Source organism: Drosophila biarmipes, chromosome X, assembly GCF_025231255.1.
Source record: "Drosophila biarmipes strain raj3 chromosome X, RU_DBia_V1.1, whole genome shotgun sequence".
NCBI classification, from domain to species: domain Eukaryota; kingdom Metazoa; phylum Arthropoda; class Insecta; order Diptera; family Drosophilidae; genus Drosophila; species Drosophila biarmipes.
In genome coordinates this window covers 15,056,715-15,076,297 of record NC_066611.1, presented here as the reverse complement: position 1 = coordinate 15,076,297, position 19,583 = coordinate 15,056,715, and the positions used below count along the sequence as shown (strand labels likewise).

The 19,583-nt window shown below is 36.6% G+C and overlaps 2 protein-coding genes across 2 annotated transcripts in view; both read right to left on the bottom strand.

The window, feature by feature from the left end:
* The window catches only part of LOC127011515 (uncharacterized), a 121,139-nt gene extending 103,568 nt beyond the window's left edge, over nucleotides 1-17,571 (bottom strand). Inside the window, exons 1-2 of the mRNA XM_050888521.1 lie at nucleotides 17,541-17,571; nucleotides 17,244-17,458 (exon numbers count right to left, since the gene is read on the bottom strand). Coding sequence (XP_050744478.1) covers nucleotides 17,244-17,458; nucleotides 17,541-17,571 — 246 coding nt within the window. The remainder of the gene's footprint in view (nucleotides 1-17,243; nucleotides 17,459-17,540) is intronic.
* A 1,395-nt stretch (nucleotides 17,572-18,966) lies between these two features.
* On the bottom strand, nucleotides 18,967-19,583 carry LOC108032222 (uncharacterized). The gene has a single exon (XM_017106088.3). It carries the CDS (start codon nucleotides 19,467-19,469, stop codon nucleotides 19,056-19,058), a length of 414 nt encoding a protein of 137 aa, XP_016961577.1. The 5' UTR covers nucleotides 19,470-19,583; the 3' UTR covers nucleotides 18,967-19,055.

The following is a 19,583-nucleotide window of genomic DNA, read 5'->3' as shown; positions in this document are numbered from 1 at the left end:
AGACAAAAACCTTAAATTGCATATGCTTCATTATGAAAACTGGGGAAAAATAAACTCGTCATAAGAAATAATTATTCAACTTCTTCTATCCAATTAACTGACCGAGAATAATCACCAAAATGCAAGCAAGAAAATGTTGTACTTTCCGCAACCAAGTATTAATTTCCTTACTTAGCACCCGGGAATTCCAAATCTCTGGGGAATCTCTCATCAAGTTGACAACTTTCTTTTGCTTTCTTCCTTTTTTTTTGCAGCTTAGTTCCAACTTTCTTTTTCGAGTTGCCTTCTTTATTTTGCTTTCTGTTTTAATCACTTAATAAAAAGCGCGCAAAACATCATCAGCGGCGAATTCCTTTTGGGTTTTCTCCTTGGCATTCTAGGGGCTTTTGTTTACGGGAAGGAAAGCGGGAAAAGCGGAGGGAAGCGGGGGAAAGGCGGGGAAAAGCGGGAAAAGCGGCAAAAGGAAAGGCGGCACAAAGGAGGTGGGAAAAGCTTTGGCGGAAGATGGCAACGCTCACCAACAATTAAGTCGCATTTGTAGTAAACTTTTGGATTACGAAAATATGTTAAGACTTTTGTTAAACTTGTCCGGTTGCAGGAAACTTTCTACACACCCTTCCGCCTCCACGCCACGCCCCCTTGGCCACTCCCCCTGCTTTATCCACGCTGCTAATTTGTTAGCTTTGCAGTTGCGGACCCGCATTGCCCTACTACTTCACCCTTTCTCATGGCCTCAATAAAGTTTTACATATGAATTTGGCGAGACCTTCTTAACTCAGGCGGAATATAGAAAAGTCATGAATTTTTAGACTTTTTCAACAGATAGTAAACCTTAGATTTAAGTTTACCTTAAAAGAAAACTATGATGTACTATGTCACATCATTTTTATTTTACCTATATCAATCCTAAATATGCTATAAGATTATTAAGAGTATTATTATGAATTTATGTTTCGAAATATTTTAAACAATACTTATCAATTGTGTAAATACTTTTCGGTATATTATAATTAGCAATCATATTTAGGGTTTTTAAGCGTGTGCCAATTTCAACAACCTAATGGTCATACTTTTATTTTTGTAAGTATATTAAATACTACTTTTCAATGGAATAATTATTTTTTGGTGCTTTGATATACCTTTTAGTTATCGGAAACAGAACCAAAACTATATTTAGAGTATTGCAGATTTTTCTGCGTGCACCTACACACACTGGCAGACACGCAGGATACTGAATCCACATTTATGACATTTCTTGTGGCTGCCGCGGGACACGAATTCACTCACCGCCCCCTGGACTTTCTTTTAGCTTTTTGCCAACTTTCAATTGCATTTCAACTTTGTCTATTGTCTGCTGCTCAAATGTTGCCACCTCGTTCCTTCTTTCTTTCTGTTTTTTTTTAGTGCTTCTTTTTTTACTTTTGCCCTTCTAATTTACCTTTTCCTGGTTCTTTACGTTTTTTTCAGCTTTTTATGATTATTAAAGCCCGCATGTGTGTGTGGGGGAGAAAGTGGGTGGCCAAGTTGTTAGCCAGTCGCTGCTTATTTTGATTTTATTGCCCGAAAGGCAAATGCCATAAAATCCACGCGAGAGAAAGTAGCACAATGTTGCTCGAGTTCTGGTTTCTAAATTTGATATTTATTGCAAATTAGTTTATGTGTATATGTGTGTATGGGGGGGTGGTTTCCCTGACATCATCATTCTTAAATTGCTTGATATGTGCAATGATATGGAAGTGCACCCAAGTGCCCCATTGCCAAGGTCATTGTGTTTATCGTTTCCTGACCTACGACCTTGGGGTGGGAAACACATCTAATAATTCTAAAAAAAAATCTATATAAATTTGTATTATTATTAATTATTATTATTAATTATTATTATTAATTATTATTATTAATTATTATTATTAATTATTATTATTAATTATTATTATTAATTATTATTAATTAATTGTTATTAATAATATTATTAATAATTATTATTATTAATGATTATTATTTATATTATTAATTATTATAATTAATTTTTAAAATTATGTATTATTAATTTATTTAGCAAATAAGATGAAAACCATTCACAGACAATTTAAATAAATGCAAAATATTATTAAAATAAAATCTAAGAGTTTTTCTATTGCTTTTATTCTGATAAATTAGGAAAACAATTGTTCAATATATTTTAACGTTGATCACTGTTTCGCTTGTGTTTTTAATAATTTTCTAAAAATATTATTAGTTTGCACATCATTATAATAATAATACACATAAGTATTTTAAAATACTTATTTATCTTGGTTTCCTAAAAATTATATTACCTTCTTAAAGCATTTATATTCCAGATATTTACCTTACTACATTTTCAAGCCGTTTTCATATTTCAGAGGACAACAGCTAGCTGACTTCCCCTCAATTTTAAAATAATTGAACTAATAATGCCTAAGATTCAAAATAGTCCAATTTAAATCAGAAAATATCCTAACAATAATAAATGGCAACATTAGTAAGCCATCCAAGATTTTTGGTGATACCTTAGTTCTATTCTATCATTCCTATTTTGAGCTCTCACTTATCGCAGCCCGTCTAATCCGAGACATTTCTCTGGCCCTGTCGTTCGAGGCCATTATGCGGCCCTAATGTTTTTGATTACATATTTTTGTGTGAGTTATGAGTGTGGCTCTAGCATTTAACATATGCGCATAAATTACACACCAAAAACGCACACGAAAACCAAACCCAAGTGCCGGAATAAAGGTGTATATATGTGGATATAGATACATTTATGCTGGCCAAGAATGGACATCGTTCGGTGGTCCTGGCTTCGAGGATAATGTGCCGTAATTAGAGGTGCAGCTGGCCAAATGACGGCTCTGGGCCCCCGAGGACGATCCAGGACGATAACAATGCGTGACAGTTGCCGTTCCGAGTCAGCACTCAACACTCGACAGTCCACTCACCGCAATGGCCATCAATTGGCTGCGATTCCATGGCATTTGACTATTAAACTCGCTCAATCGGTGGTGGAAAAGGTACTTAATTTTTTTGAACAATCAAGGGGAAGGCCAAAGAAAAGTAGGTATAGAAAATACGGTAGATATAAGGTAGAATTAATTTATAATTATTTGGGCTAGGCGTAAGTACCTAGTACCATACCTAAATCAGCCAGAGGCGTTTTCGGTACTCCTACACCACATTTTCCATTCAACCTGAACACTGAACACTGAGCCCCGAAGCCATAATCATAATCCCCAGCATAATCACGACCCCCTGACCCCGGGCTTCGGAACCGTTAACCGGAAACTGCAGCCACTCCCGGCCAAAAAGCGGAACTCGTTCGCCATTGTCATTATGCCGCCGCGCTCACGCTGGTTATTAAGCATAATAATTTCGCGCAATTTGACCTTTTGCTATTTCAATTTTGCAAATCAAAGTAGAGCAGGATTTTGATGGCCATTGTTAATGGTTGTCTGAGCAATTAGGCGATGTATGGGATGTATTTATGGGTGGTGAAGTAAGCCTTGGCCTGAGGAAACTTAGTTGAAGGCACTACGTCTGGATTTCGTGAGGTATAGGACTATTACAATCGACCTAAATTATTGTAGTTAAATGAATAATTTAATTGTCTATTCATTTGATTCTACAATTTAATTTGATCATTTTTATAACTTTCTATATTCAATCGCAAAGCAACTTACTGAATTACAAGAGAAGGGTACTAAAAATAATTGTTAAACTTTTCAGTAATTTATTGGCACAACTCTCCATGGTCTATGAAATTACTATCTTTATAATACTATAAATACTATAATATAATATTATAACTGCAATAAAATGTTGCCTGCATTTAGAAAACCCATCTTCACTTAGTTTTACAAGATTTATCAACACATTCTAAGCCCAATAATAGATGACGACTGAGGTAAGCCCCGGGGCATTATCATTTTCGGCTTAACCCCTGACCTTTCCCCACCTCCCCTGTGCATTCTGCGGCTGATGAGTCCATAAACAGCTGCAGTTTCAGCGGTTGCACTTGGCCAATGCCGCTGATTCCGCGCATTTATTGCGGCTTTGCGACGGGCAAATGGGGCGTATGCGTAATAGATTCGTTGTCCGCTCCGGTGGCCACATAAATCAAGATTAAGTGCCGGCGGCGCATAAAAAAGATGCAGCTGCTCTAAACAATTTCCAGTTAGCAAGCCAGCGCATGGCATTCGATTTTAAGAGCCCAATTCATCAACAGGAATTCGGTAATCGCGGAAAATAAATGGTTAAGTGTAAATTGGTTGAAAATATTGGGGAAAAAAAGAAAAATATATTTTACATTTGCTTTTATTTAGCTTAAATCCTTAGAAATATTAGACCTTTTTACTTTTAACAAAGATAATAATGTGAAATTTTTTGAATTTCTTAATAAATAAAGTGGCATCTTATTGTCCTCTAGTATTTTTAATGATGCGAAAATTCTGCACTCAAGTAAGAGACCTTAATGGAAGCATTCTGAATTAAGACCTCTCCTTTCGCTTTCTTTTTTGCCCTCTCTTTGCCTTTTCCACTTTCTTTTCCTCTGCTTTTTTTGCCCCCTTTTAGCCAAAGTGAGTGGAGGGGCTTAAAAGCAAAGTTATGTCAGGTCTGGCGGCTCAAATGCATTGCATCAATTAGGTGCCCACATGTAGACAGTAAAAAGTCAACGACTGGCGGCAAATGGTCATCGAGGGTTAAGGCTTAGGCCTAATCCTCGACAGGATTACAAACACATGCCACACGCACACCAACGGCACTCGATGCAATTGAATTGAAATCCAAATCTGAGCCGAAGTTAAAAGAGCGGCAATTTATGTGCCACGAACCCAAATACCAAACATATCGGACAATTGTGGTCAAGAATTTGGTTTTTTTTTTAGTCCTTACTATTTACAAATTTTTAAACTATAATTCCCACATTTAAATGCAAATATATTTTGAAAAGCCTTTGTATTAAAACCTTTCTGGTTTATTTACGTATTTTAACATTGAAATGTATTTAAATCAATGAACACCAAAATCAGAATCAAGATAAGCCAACAAGAAATGTAAAATATATTGATAGTTTGGAGAAAGCATTTTTTCAAGGATTTAACCTATTAAGACTAAAATATTTTTATAATATATAGTATGTTCAAATATATTTTTTGGCTAAGAAGTATATACAAGTAAACATTTGGATATGTATATTAAAAAAAAATATATATATCATTTTATGGGTTGATTTCCAGGGTTAATAAAACCATTATGCTGACCAGCAATGTGTTTATTATAGGGACATCTGTATGTGGGGTCCAACCATTTTTGCGGAACGGTGGCAATCAGCAAATGGCAGCTCAAGCAAAGCATTGAAAACGATAATTTAGTGTCGGGTCAGGAACAAAGCGACGGTGGGGGTTGGAAAATGTGGAAATGGTCGGCCAAAGGAGGGAAACACCATCACGTGCCGGCCTAGAGACCATTTTCCCCATCGATATCGATAAATAAATTAACACTGCGGTTGCGGCTGCCAAAAAAAAAAAACATGAGAAAAACACAAAAAGGCCCGCAAAGCCCCGTCTCAAAGCGAACCCAAAGCGGAATAAAAATTACCCGGAAATGGAGTGCGAACTGCTGAAGATGCAAATCGAGGCGAATTATTTGTTTGCTCTCGAATCGGGCCTAAACCAATCACATGGCGATTTGCATATCGGCCAAGTGCCAGTGCCAATCAGGCATGTTAATTAACCACATCAATTCATTTGTTCGGCAAACTTCGATTGATTGTAAGCGTTTGGTTGCGGAATTCGGAAGTGTGGAAAAGGTCAGCACACTTGGAATTTATCACAAACACCGCAGATCTTAACGGGAGTATTGCTCCAAAGTCAAAACATAAATTTCAGAGAATTAATAAATAGTTTGCCGTATTCCATGAGGCATTGGTTATAATTGAAATTAACATTTCAATTTAAGGCAAATTTGTCTTAATATAATATTTTTTTAAAAAGTCTTAAGGGGTTCGACAGAAACCGCTACTAAGTCTCATTTTCAGAAGTCTAAAAGTATGCAACAAATAATTTAAAGCTCAGAAATGGAAGGCAAGACGACTATCCTTTACTTACTGCATACTTTTAGGTACTAGACACTGAACACTACAGTGATTTCAAACATTTAGCCTAAATCTAGTCATGGATTTCATAGAAAAAACAAAAAATAAATAGAAGAATAAAAAATAAAATTGAAAATAAATATTTCAGTTTCGTTTTTGCATATAATCTTAAGGCTAGTTGCTAACATAAAAAATTTAGTTAAAAAGAAAAATGCCATGCGATTTTGTGGGTAAAAATATTGAAAAACTAAAGTTTAAAAAAACCTTAAGAATTAAATCATGATAACCAGTTAAATAATGAGATATTCTGCAGATAGTAATAACTTAAAGCAGTCATCAGCTCCTCGGTGTCATGTAGACTTAATGTTAGCTTAATACGCCCAAAGTCCCCATTTGTAATGTTTCACTCAGTCCTGCCCAACTAGTGTCACACCCCAGACTGCAGGCCCCACTGCCTTTTGCCTTTGACTGGGCCATAACAATTGAGGAGATTGACTTAAAGTCCAAGAGCCGCCCCCAAAGCGAGCGGAATCAATGGGCTGCCCCCAAAAACAGGGATATTTCGGTTGGCCGAAAGGAGAACATCAGTTTTATGGCCTTACAAGGTGGTAACACAAGCCCGGAAAGGGATCAGGCAGGACGAAGACGTAAACTAAAATGTAAATGAAATTGTCGTCTATCCAGGAGCAGCGGCAGCAGCATCCCAGACTTTAAGAGCCATGTTCTTCGGACTCATCCGCATGCCCATCGCCATGGCAGTCATCGTCGTCGTCGTCGTCGTCGTCGTCGTCGTCGACCTGGCGTTGACAAAGAAAATGTCACGGAAATAACTGGGGATTAGATTGATGAGTTTTCCAGCTAAGCCAACTGGCTTGCCGAAAAAAGACCACCCGCCTGTCATAAACTAGGCGGCGAGGATACTCCACATGGATCCCGGGCAGGACGACTCCTTGGATTTTGACGATGTGCCAGCATAAGTTTATTTCGACCCGCCATGTTCCATATGTGTTATCTGCGCCTGCCTCTGACAACTGTAATTAATTTAATTAGACCTGTCCCCCGGCCCTTTACCCCTTCGCCCCCTTTACGCTCCTTAGCCCCCTTTGGCACCTTCCTGCCACGCCCCTGCGCCAAAGGCGGTTGGCGGGTGGTAATCTTGGAGAGAAATTCATTTGCCAGGCGGAAATGTTGACAGGACGCAACAAGAACCGAAACTATGACAAGGTCGCTTAAAGGATGGTGGGGATACGATGGTCTACAAGAATATTCGTTTGCAAGGATACCCTGTTTGTTTTTGGGATACAATGTATATTAATGTTTTTTTAATTTTTTTTTATCACTTCTAAAAATAAATGTTTTATTAGAAAACCCTATTTAAGCATATTTAAATATTTTCTACTTTCGTATAACCCTGAAAAGTTATTAGGTTTTATTTTTAAAAAACTAAAATTTGAAAGAAACGAAAAAGTTATGAAACTTTTAAAAATTATTCATGTCATATTTAGGTACTTATGATTCAATACAAAATATTAAAACCAACGTATGTGCTAATAGTAATAAAAATAAAGACATATAATATATATATTAAATTTATAGGGTTTGACATTCGATGACAAACTAAAATTTTAAAAACACGAAAAATTCTAAAAGAAGTAAAAATTATTATTTTTAGGTACCTAAGTAATAATAAAAATTATAATAGGTTATTATATTATATTGAATAATTAAAATTTAATGAACGAAAAATATGGTATAAAATATAAAATTAGTATTATTTTTAGGTACCTACATGCGTATAAGAAAATAATCTTTTTAGGTACCTTTATGTACCCTAAGGTACACATTTCTTTAAATGTATTTTTAAGTACCTTCTTTTAATACCATTTTGAATGTCTAGTTCTTAAAAACTCTCTCTCTCACTCTTCCAATATAAGTAGCACTCTTGCTACCCTGTAATCCCAAATCTACACCTTCTTGTGCCCGTGTGTGTGTGTGAAAAAAGGAGCAGAAAAAATAATGTCCAACATTATCGTTGACATTTATTAGCCCCAACTAAGTGAAATTGTTTGCTTTGCCCCCGTTTTTGTTGCTGCCTCCCCTCGCACATACATATGTGTATTATGCATGTGTGTATGGGCGAGGGTATGTGCTCCTCGCATATATGTATATGACAACACCCTTCCGGATGGCATATGAAATATTCATGTGTGTTGGTGTTGCTGTTGTAGGTGTGCCGGGCTTTGTCACGTTTTCGGCAGTTGTTTTTGCAGTTGTAGCCGCCCTTTATTTGTCGCCAAAGTTTGCGTGTTTATGTTATTAAATAATTTCAATAATATTCACACATACACACCTCGGCACCCACACACGCACAGAAGTGGCGAAAACTGCTTTAAGGCGATTGTTGCGCCTCGTGAAAAGTTCAGCTATCAATTGCAATTGATTGATTCGGGCCTGGCTCAAGGAGCACGAATGGGTTCTCCAGGGTCAGCAGACGGTCTTTGTCTGAGGGTTTCCCTATCCATATTTTAATAAAGCACCTTCTTAAGCAATTTTTGAAAATTTATATTTCGCTTTTATTCCATCTTATCAAGGTAGTAAGTTAGGTCTAAATTAAGGTGCAAGGAAGGTTTCGTTCTCCATAGTTTAATAAAAGATCTTTTAGTTCCTAAAAAATGTTTGGGTATTTATATTTCACTTTTATTCCACCTTATCAAGGTAGTAAGTTGGACATGGTTTGAGGATAGGCGCTTCAAGGTCATCAAGCAGTCCTTGCTTGAGAGTTTCATTTTCCATATTTTAAACCATTTTTATGTTTTTGTTTCTATACGTATATATCACCTTCCAGTCTATAACAATTTTTCTGAATTTATATTAATGCTTTTTTCCACCTTTTAGGTAGTCAGTTTGGTCTGCAGGAGGGGTTCTTCAAGGTCATCAAGCAGTCTACGTTTCAAGGTTGCCTTTTCCATATTTTAATATAGCATTTCCCAGTGCTTTCGCAATTTTTGAGAATTTTAATATTCATCTTATGGCACCCCATAAACTCAAGATTTCCAGGAACACCAAAAACAACTGCTAAAGATTTGCTTCACTTCTAGAATGGCATATTCTCTGAAAAGTATTTTTCCATTGAATTCCACTTTGTCTCGTCTTGAACTCACTTCACCTCCTTCTCGGAAATATCTTCTATAAAGCCCAGGGAAATTGGTCTGACATCTTGGCCATATCTGCTCGTCTGACTGGCTGGCTTAGTTCATTTCCCGGAAAACTCTTCACTCCATTTTGTTCCTGGAAGTGGGGCTCAAGGCAGTGTCTATCAGATTGCATCCACATCCACTTGACGCCATTTTCGAGTGTCCCTGACCCTGAACCTGCCCACACTCCATGCAAATGTCTGTGCCGCCACATGTATTCGTATCTCTGAGATTCCCTTTGATACAGGCACAAATGTATCTGTATCTCCATCTGCACAGCGCGGTCTGACGCCCCCAAGGGATGCCAGGCAGTGCGGCTCATAAGTGTGTGGCCTTGGTATAATTTATATACATTTCTTTTGGTTTTCTTTATAAAACTATTTTTATACACAAATTTTAGATGAAAAAATACAAAATTTCCTTGAATAAACTAAATGTTAGTTAAATAAATAATAATAAAATAGTTTTATAACTGCTTCATACGTTTTTTTCACGTGAATTTAATATATATTTTATTTATTTATTTAACTCACATTTAGTTTATTAAAGGTAATTTTGTATTTTGCATATACATTACACCCATAAAACGCACTGTACCGAATGTATCTGGAAATGCGCTTGACGCGCTCGAAAATTTCGGCCAAGTTTTGCAGCTCGCAACAAAGTTGGCCCAAACGGCAGACATACTTATGGCTACTGGTTTCGGTTGTCTAACCCCTCACCTCTTCGGCTGCCCAAGTGCAAGTTCGCTTAAAGTGCAACTTTGTTTTTATGAATGAATCCACAAACGAATTGCTCAATGACTTGGTAATCTCCCTGGGCGTCCTCCTAATATTTTGTTTAATTTTTGTTTTGGAAAATGGCCAGCATTTTTCTGCGTTAGCTGAACTTTCTGTTGTTCTGGCCAAAGTTTTAATGATATAATTTGCCACTTTATGGGGAGCCCTCCCCCACTTCCCCTGCCACGGAAAAGCTGAGTTACAGTTTTGGAAAATAGCTGCATGTGTACGTATTTTTGGGTTTCCACCAAGGAGAATTGAAATCTCTCACACTTTTCCATGTCGCTTTCCGTTCTCATTTATTTGGACCACCTTTGACATGAGCTCTTAATGAGCGCTGGCATTTGGCCATTAGTTTGGTATACCCTATACTATTATTCGAAACATTATTATTTAAATAAAATATAATGTAATTAAAATAAAACTATTAAATAATTTTCCATGTAATAAAAATATTTTTAAATATTATCTTCAGATTGGGAATCGTCTTTAAAATATAAAATAAATTTTGTGGTAAGCCTATCAATAGATTTATTTAAGCAAAAATGTATTTTCAAGGCTAAAATGTAAATCTATTGATATTAATAAATAAAACATAGAATATCTAGTATTCACTAGTATCTCACGCCCTTCATCTTTTCATTTTCCTTTTTTTTTGTCCTCCGGCCAACGAGGGAATTGTGCAATTGTGTGCCTTAACTTTTGGCCATGTCCAAGCTTTCGGCCAAGCCAATTCCCCAATTGCAGCTTAGTGTTTAAAGCCATCACCGACTTAAAGTCTAAAAATTATTTGTTTGCCCTCAGAATTTGTTATGTCCGTGGGGATGCAAAATAATACATTGATATGCCAGGGAAGTAAAATCTTTAGGGACTAGAAGTCTTAAATAAAGTGTATGTATATATACAAAGTAGTCTACCTATCATTTACATTTCTTCTATGTAAATTCAAATTCCAAACTGAAACTGCAGACCATACAATTTGCGAATTTTAATGCCAAGCACAACCTGCTGCATAATTTCCGAGGACATTCATATGTGGCTGAAAGTACACAGATATAGGGCTCACCTAAAACAAGAAAAAAAAACCTAGAGCACAAAAAGGGCAAATGAAACATTTACTTGGCAAAATACGCGAAATTACGCAAATAAAATTTACATAAGCAAATTGCATAAAATCAACAGGAGCCCGGCCGAGTGTGAGTGCCTGTGTGCACAATATAATTATGTTGATTCATTTATGTTTAATTAACTGCGCGCCGCGTATTTATAGATATAAATGAAACATTCGTTTAAATGCCTGCACGGCGGCCAATGGGATTTGTGTTCGAATTTGGAATTGAAATTGGAGCAGAGAGAAGGGCTCTTGATTGATGTTCGGTGCAGGATATAATGGGTGTTTCCCTGGCCACCCACTTAATGGCCCAAGAAGTGTCAAAGAAATGGTAGAACAAAAAAACCGAAAAAAAAGTGTCCAAATGAGTAATGTTGCCGCACAAAAGAATCAAGAGAAAGTTTAAAATGGTCAGGAGAAAGTGGAATTAGAAGAGGTTTAAACAAATACAAATAGCAAATACTTTTAAATATGTTAAGCCATGTTACATCTATACACATCATTAGTGCTATATCTTATTAAAAAATAAAAAATGGCTGCTTAGAAAATTTTAAAAAAATGTTATACGAAATAAAGTTAAGGATAGTGCTATATTTTAATGCAAAAGCGCAAAGAAAGTCCATATTTTAAGCAAAAAATTTAAGGTGGTTCAAAAATTTAAGTACTTTGTTATAAGACATGAAGTAGCAAGTATTTGTGCATTTGTTAAGCTACGTTGCATCTATAAACAATAAAGCTATATTTTTTTTAATATAAAAAACACTGCTCAGTAAACTTAAAAAATGTTAGAAAAGCAAAATGAAATTAACAGTAGTGCTATATATTTTTTTCAAATAGAAAATTACTGCTGATGATATTTTGGGATCCTTGAATAGTACAAAAAAAAAAACCATAGCATATGATGTTTTATTTTCTATTACCAATAATCTTTTTCCTCTTCTCTGCACCTTCATAATTTGTTTGACTTCAAAGAACCCGAGAGTAAACTTAAAGATGGTCAAGAAGAGGTTTGGTTGCCCCGCAAATGCGAAAATAAATATTGGCCAACCTGGCCCCCAGAATGAGATTCGCATTTTTTCCCGCCATTTGATCAAAAATATTCCGGCCTAATGGCTCGCAATTGATTTTGACTTATTACCGTCTGTCAATATTTGATGAAGATATGTAATACGATTCAGGAACGTCTTAATGCACTAAACAATTTCACGACCAATTGAAGCCGAATGACTTTTGCATAGGATAAATCAGGCGGAGTTTCGGCTTAGCCGAGTTTATCGCAGCTCAGTTAGCATAAGTTCGATTGGCTTCGATTTGCCTCGATTTGCCTCGATTTTTCTGGCTCTGACGTAGGGCAGGCAAAGGTGCGGAAAGGGTTTTGCGGCTCAATTGACAGCTGACAGAGAGGACCTGCTGGCTGGCCCCTTTGCGTCTATTTTTGCCTCTGAAGTGGGCGCACGTGTTAAGTGGCAATCAATTGACAATTTGTGCCCTGTAATTGCCACACTTTTGGTGTGTCACTCGAAATATCTGTTACCATTTCACTCGGGTCCTTTGCCTTTGTTTCGTCCTTTTTTGGCCTCTTCCCAATCATAAGCAAAAATCTGTGGTGCTCGACGCACAAAGGAAAAGCAAAAATTTCGAAAAACCAAAAAGAGAGACGGGGAAAAGAGCTGAAAACCGACTTTTCTTCATGGCTTGCAACGATTTTTAAGGGCTGGTAATGTTGAAGTCAATTAATCAAAGGTTTTCCAAAAAGAAATTTGTGATAACTTCATAGACAAACTCACAAGTTAATCCATTACTTTTAGCAAAAAAAAAAAAGTATTTTCCAAAGTACACCCTCTTCATCACTTAAACAGGCCAACTAGTTAGATAATTAATCAGAGGTTTTTATACAGCTAGATAAAACAGGAATTTATAAAAATTAGAAACCCGTAATAACTATATATAAAAATTCACCAGTTTATCCATTACTTTTAGCCTGTTTATGTAGGCTTCATAGGCAAATTCACAAGTTTATACATTACTTTTGGCAAAAAAAATACTTTCACGCATTTTTATAGCTATTTAATCCTAGTTACACCCTCTTCAATAAGTCAGGCTAATCTAAGCTGATGTGCAAGTGGCCAAAACCAAATGACGGCCAAAATTAAGGGCTGGAACCGAGAGCCCCCCGGCTCATATATCAAAATCCAAGAGGCATGAAGCAGCAACCACAGCATCAACATCATAACTCAAACTGAGATTGCTAGATCTTTTGGGGATAGGACCGAAAAAAAGCGATTACCAAGGAAGGAATAAAAATAAAAACACAAAAAACGGGCTGATTCGTTGAAAATTCGATGACAATTAATTACAGTTACGAGAGAGGCGTGAAAATGGCCAAGAGAAGTGCGGAAGATGAAGAATCGTGGGCGAAATAAGGCGGCATAAATAAGCGTCAGCAAATTATAAATTAATTCAAACGCATTTAATGAAGAAAAACACCAAAGCAAACAGAAGGCCGACGAGCACTGAGGGAAATGGGGTTTAAATTAATATCAGAGGATATAAATTTATTTAATTCATTATTTTTGTCTTATGTTAGTTAAATATTCTTTCTTAAAACTTATTCTTTAGGCCACAATTTAATGTCAATTCCAGGGGTTATGATATTAAATTAAATTTTAAATCATTTTGAGCCAGGTATAAAGTAGAATAGTGAATTTATACAGAGCCAGATATAAAGCATAATATTACATTTATATTTATTTCTCGCTCAGAATTATTTATTATTAATTATTTTGTAAATAAAATCATTTGAAATATATTCATTATTTTTTTTAGAGCATTAATATATATATCAATTTTCACAGAATTTAGATTATAAATATAAAATGTAATTTATGATTATACAGATCTAAAATGTAAGTAATGTATTTATTGTTTATATAATAATGAATTTATATTTTAAATCCAGCACAAAATTAATATTCAAAATGTTAAATTTAATTTAAAATGTATGCCTATATGTTATTTCAATTCAATATATCACATTTTTTCTTCATATAGCACTGAATATTATATTTTATATCTCATTCAAAATAACACATTTATTAGTTAAGATAATCTATTCCTCATTATTTTTGTAGAGATTCCTCCATAATTTTGTTTCAGTACCGGAGAGGGACGCGCCAAATGCAAATTGCGACCGAAAACTAAACAACGGACCGAAGACCGTTTCAAGGACGCAGGACTCCGCGGGGGCGGTTCCAAAAAGGGGGTGTGGCAACGGCAGCGGCAGCGGCAGCGGCAGCAGAGCGCACAACTCAGTCAGACGTTTGAATTAAATAAATGAAATACATAAATAAAAACAGATGAGCTGTTGCCGTCGCTGCCGCAAAAGTTGGCCAAAAGGGAAACGGCCAAAGCAAACAGCGGATGGGGTAACAAGTCGGCGGGAATGACCTGCCTCCAGGGTTCGATTAGGAGCTACCCTGCAGCAGGAATCACGCGTCCGAAACGAACCATTTAAAAGGTCAGCAAAGCAATTGCTAGATGAAAATGATACCAAAAGTTATGGAAGTCAAAAAGATGTTTCTTTACCTTGAAAGGCAATTTAGAAAAACTCAGCTTTAATTTTAAATTTTATTTAAATATTTCCTTTTAAAATCCAAAACCCTATCTTCCCCAAAATCTTCACAGAGTGTATCTGGCAACTTGACCAAATTACCAAAAATAAAAAGCGAGGCAACGACCAGTTGGAAAAGGAGGTAATACTACCCCAGCAATTAATCAGGGAAATTGCCGGCGGAATATAATAAGAAATGCGCCGCCAGTCGGAACGAGGGCTTTAAAAATTCGAACCACAGACTCGGTAAATGTTTCTGTTCTCCTCGGAATTGTTCCTACCCAAAAGTGTCAGGAATTTGGCACAATTAAACCATTTAAGTGTGCTTAAAGCCACTGGATAAATTTTAGACAAACACGCGAAATGAAAATACGGCGGAAAACAACAACAGACGGCATAGACTTTATATTTACCAAACTTTTTTAATACATTTATTAGGATTTTCTGCGTGTTCAGTAGATATTATTTTAGTCCCACACACAATCACAATTTTTTATAAAATTTTTAATGGTTTCCTTTTTATTTATCTGTTCAACTGGCAACCATTTTTGTTCTAAATTCATTTCAAAATTTCTGTTGAATGTGAGCAGCACAAATAAACAAAAATGCTTTGCCAGTTTAATACGTATATCAAAAGCCAAACGCAATTGAATTGGAAGCGATAATGAAAATGCGGCCATTGTAGCGCTATTTATTTGCGTATAGATATATTTGTTTGCACAGGGAAAACTCTCTGAATGAACTAATGAAATGGCAACAGGGGAGGATTACAAAAGTGTATGATGGCTTAGAATGCAGGTCATCTTTTGGGAGTAAAAAAAATGCATTAAAATGCAATATTTTCACTAAAAATATAAATACAAAAATAATATTGAATAATTTATCAAAGATAAGATAAACTATAAGATTATCTAGTATCCTTAATTATTATTATAAAAATTCTGAAGACATATTTAACATTTAAGTAAGTACTCGTACAGCCATAACAATAACCATATATACAAAAAAATAAATATAAATAAATAAAAATAATGTAGTATAGCAAAATTCGTAATATTAAACAAATTCTAATTATAAAATTATTTTAAAAAATAATAAAACAATTACGTTTATATGAACTATGAGTTTATCATGTTTAAGGATAATAAGGAAAGGTGTTACAATTATTATTAAAATTGGTAGGAAATATTTGGCCTTGCAATAAGTACTCCCAAGAAAAGCTGCATCATATAAACCATGTATACAAAAACTAGTATTTAATAAATAAATATTATTCTTGTTCTTTAGTGTGACTTCGCACTGTACCCATATCATGAATAGAATATAGTATAAGGTACAGATGCGGCTGGCTGTAACTCCTGTCTGATATCTGCATACGTGTGGTCGTAAATCGTTTTTGCTCGTTGGATCCGCCTCCTCACCGCTCAACGCCCGGGATTTATGATACGAAATGCGAAAATCTCTTCCATCTGCCAGAAGACCACCCCCCTCCCCCCCCCCCACTACCTCATCTCCATTGCCACGCCCCCCGCCCCCAAGTCGCCGCCATATTTGTCAGTTGCAAAATGGCTGCTAGATGGCAAGTCTAACGCTTTTTACGCCTGTCACTTTCTGTTTTGCCGTTACTTTTCAACACATTTTTGACAAAGTCAGCAGAACGATGGACAATGGATGGAGAAAGGCGGCGAAAGGCGGAAAATACCAGGGGGGGAGGGGTGTGGTCCGGAAAAGCGGAGCGGAATTTCCCTGAAGCGTCCTATATATGTTTGTGTATGTGTTTCAAGTTGAACGCCTTTTGCGTTTGGCCATTTCCTTTCGACTCGCTGCTTTTCCCATTTCCATTTACATTTTCCAGCCAAATGGCTGAAAACTCGACTGGAATTGTTGTTAAATACTTTTTGGGCTTAATTGTAGAGAAAGACAAGAAGGATTAAGGCCCTCAGCTACCCTTTAAAAAGTATATACTTTTGTCTTGTCTGTTGGTAAATACTTAAGAGTAGCTTTTAAAAACCTATTCAATTAATAAATAACTATTATTACAAAATAATAATAATTATAATGATAATATGGTTCTTCTAATTGAATAATATTTTTAATTGAGCTGCGAAACAAACAATGGCACCATCGAGGTATCGAACGATCCCCACAAATAAATATTATATCTCTTCCAAAAATGTATATTAATTAATATAATTTTTTCTATGCATGCGTAATTACCAACACCTCAGAAATAAACTGTTTTGATTATGAAAACGGTGGAATAAAGAAATAGACGAAAAATCGAGCAAACGTAGAAATAAAAAAAAAAACAATATCGTTGGTATCGAGTTTTATCTCCCAAAACATCAAAAATATCGATAGTTTTCAGCTCTAATTTTAAATACAAATACTTAAATATATATATAATACTTTAAAATAAAATAATAGTTAATAAAGTACATACCTGGAAGGCTTCCCTGATGCACTGCCTCCTGGAGTCCAATTCCATTAGATGCGGGAGCCAGGCTTGGATGAGGGAGAGGCCTTCTGCGCCTACAACCTCATGGAGATGAACAAGGCCTGCAGCGGGGGAGTACGACCTGGTACTGGGTCCGGATGACAGGGCGACTTCTGGAGGACCACTACTACACTGCACACACGCGCACACATTTCCGGTAACTTCCGGTCAAGAGGCTCATCGGCTGACGATAACACATAGGTCATGTTTTTTTGACTAGAACCAGTTGGGAATTATAAGTACCCCAGTAGGAACATTTTTTCATATTGGCCATATCGATGACGTGGCCTTTTATTAATGTCATAAATATTATATTAATATTGTTTGAATGTTAGGTAACATTGTAAACACCATGTTAGTTGCCTGTTTCATGTTGAATGTTGCATATTAAATGTTGTATGTTGAATGTTGCATTATTGTAAATTGTTGAAATAAGCATTTGCCGGCTTTTTTATGATAGTTTGTTGAATTGTTGTATGTTGCATGTTGTATGTTGCATGTTGCATGTTGCATGTTGGATGTTACATGTTGCTTTTTTATTGTCAAATATTAATATTTTATATATATATTTTGAAGGTTGATTTATTTTAATAAAAGTTGTTTTTTTTTGTATCAATTGTTATATCATAAATGTTTATAGGACTAAATATGATACCTTTAGTTTAAATAAATAATAAATTAAAATTTGGAATTTACAATTTTAAATGTTCGAAGACTCCGACATACCCCTCAAGATAGTGCTGCGCCGGGGCACGATAAAGACGAAATTGAATAGCGCACATTAATCAAGTTTTACTTGGGCAGAAATTGCTGAAACGGCTGCCCGCCTGCAATTTGCTCGCCCGGAGTCCTGTTCTTCGATCCGTAAAGGAAACAAGCCGTCTGCCACGCCCCCCGTACCGCCCCGCCCCCGGGCGGAGGGCTGTGTCGGTTGAAAGACGGATGAAAGCCGGGTGAAAGCCAGGTGAAGGCCCGCGGCAGCGGCATTGGCAGCAACCGTCTGGACAAATGTTTGTGGCCAGGCCATTAAGTGCTGCAGTGCAGCCGAAGATCCTGGCATCCGGACCTGGACAACTGTTTAATTATAGCAAAATATTTGCGCAGGCAAATCAATTAAGGCCGAGCCATGACAGGCCGCAGGCTGCCGCCGCTCGTAAATGGGAATTGCAGAAATATCACTCGGCCAGGGCGAGCAATCGAATCGAATTGAATCGAAATCCATTGTATCGGAATGCTGGGGAAAGTGCAACAATTGTTTTATGACTTTCGTTCTGCCAAATTGAAATGGCCCCTATTTATTGCACATTTGGAAATGAAATAAACGTTGTGCCATGCTTATAAATATATTTTCATTTCCCTAACCCGCATTTCCATTTACTTGTGTAAAGATGTTAGGATGGGATTTCTCAATGACATGTTAAGGTTCTAGTTTATTTTGTATCAGTGAAAGTATTCGTTAAGTAACCTTTTTGGTTGGCATATAATTTTATTTTCTCAAATTTGATTGTCTTTCACAGGAAGTATTCATAAAGCAAAATATTCATAAATTCCAAATTAACCATTAAACTTTAAGACATAAGTTAGCCGGACATTGAGAAATTGGCCCTAGATGTCGTAAGCCACCAAAAAAACTAAAGTTTTTAGTTGCTTGAATAAAAACTGCTGCCAGTTCACTCTTCAAGAAAACATTTTAATCGTTCCAAAGACCAAACGCACAGAAAGTTCAGTAAAATACGCCAAGTAGTGGTCGTCCAGCCTCTACCAGAAGTCGCCCTGGCCTCCAGCTCCAGGTCCAGCACCAGGTCGTAGTCCCCCGCTGTAGGCCTGGTTCATCTCCATTCCATTGTAGGCGCAGAAAGCCTCTCCATCGTCCAAGCCGGGCTCCCGCATCTGAGGAAAGTAGTTCGGCATAGGACAGCTCATCTGGCGATAGTCCCCCATGTCCATGCGCTGATACTGGTGCTGATGCCGACAGCAACCCGGGTTCGGTTGGTTCTGATGATTCTGATGGCTTAGATGGCTTAGATGGTTATGATGGCTATGTTGGCTGGGCGGAGCATGGTGTAACCGCTGGTATCCCGAGGTATTGGGGTTCCATAGGTCCCCCATCTGCGGATAAACGGGCGACGTAACAGGCTGACCATCCCAAAAGTTGAGGGCGTTCCACACCATTGTGCCTCTTATAATTTGTACGGAATTTGAAATGTTTTTCAAGAAATAATTTACTTGGAATTTGGTACTGCCTAACGATCCGAATGGTATCGAGATTGGATTTCAACTGACTGG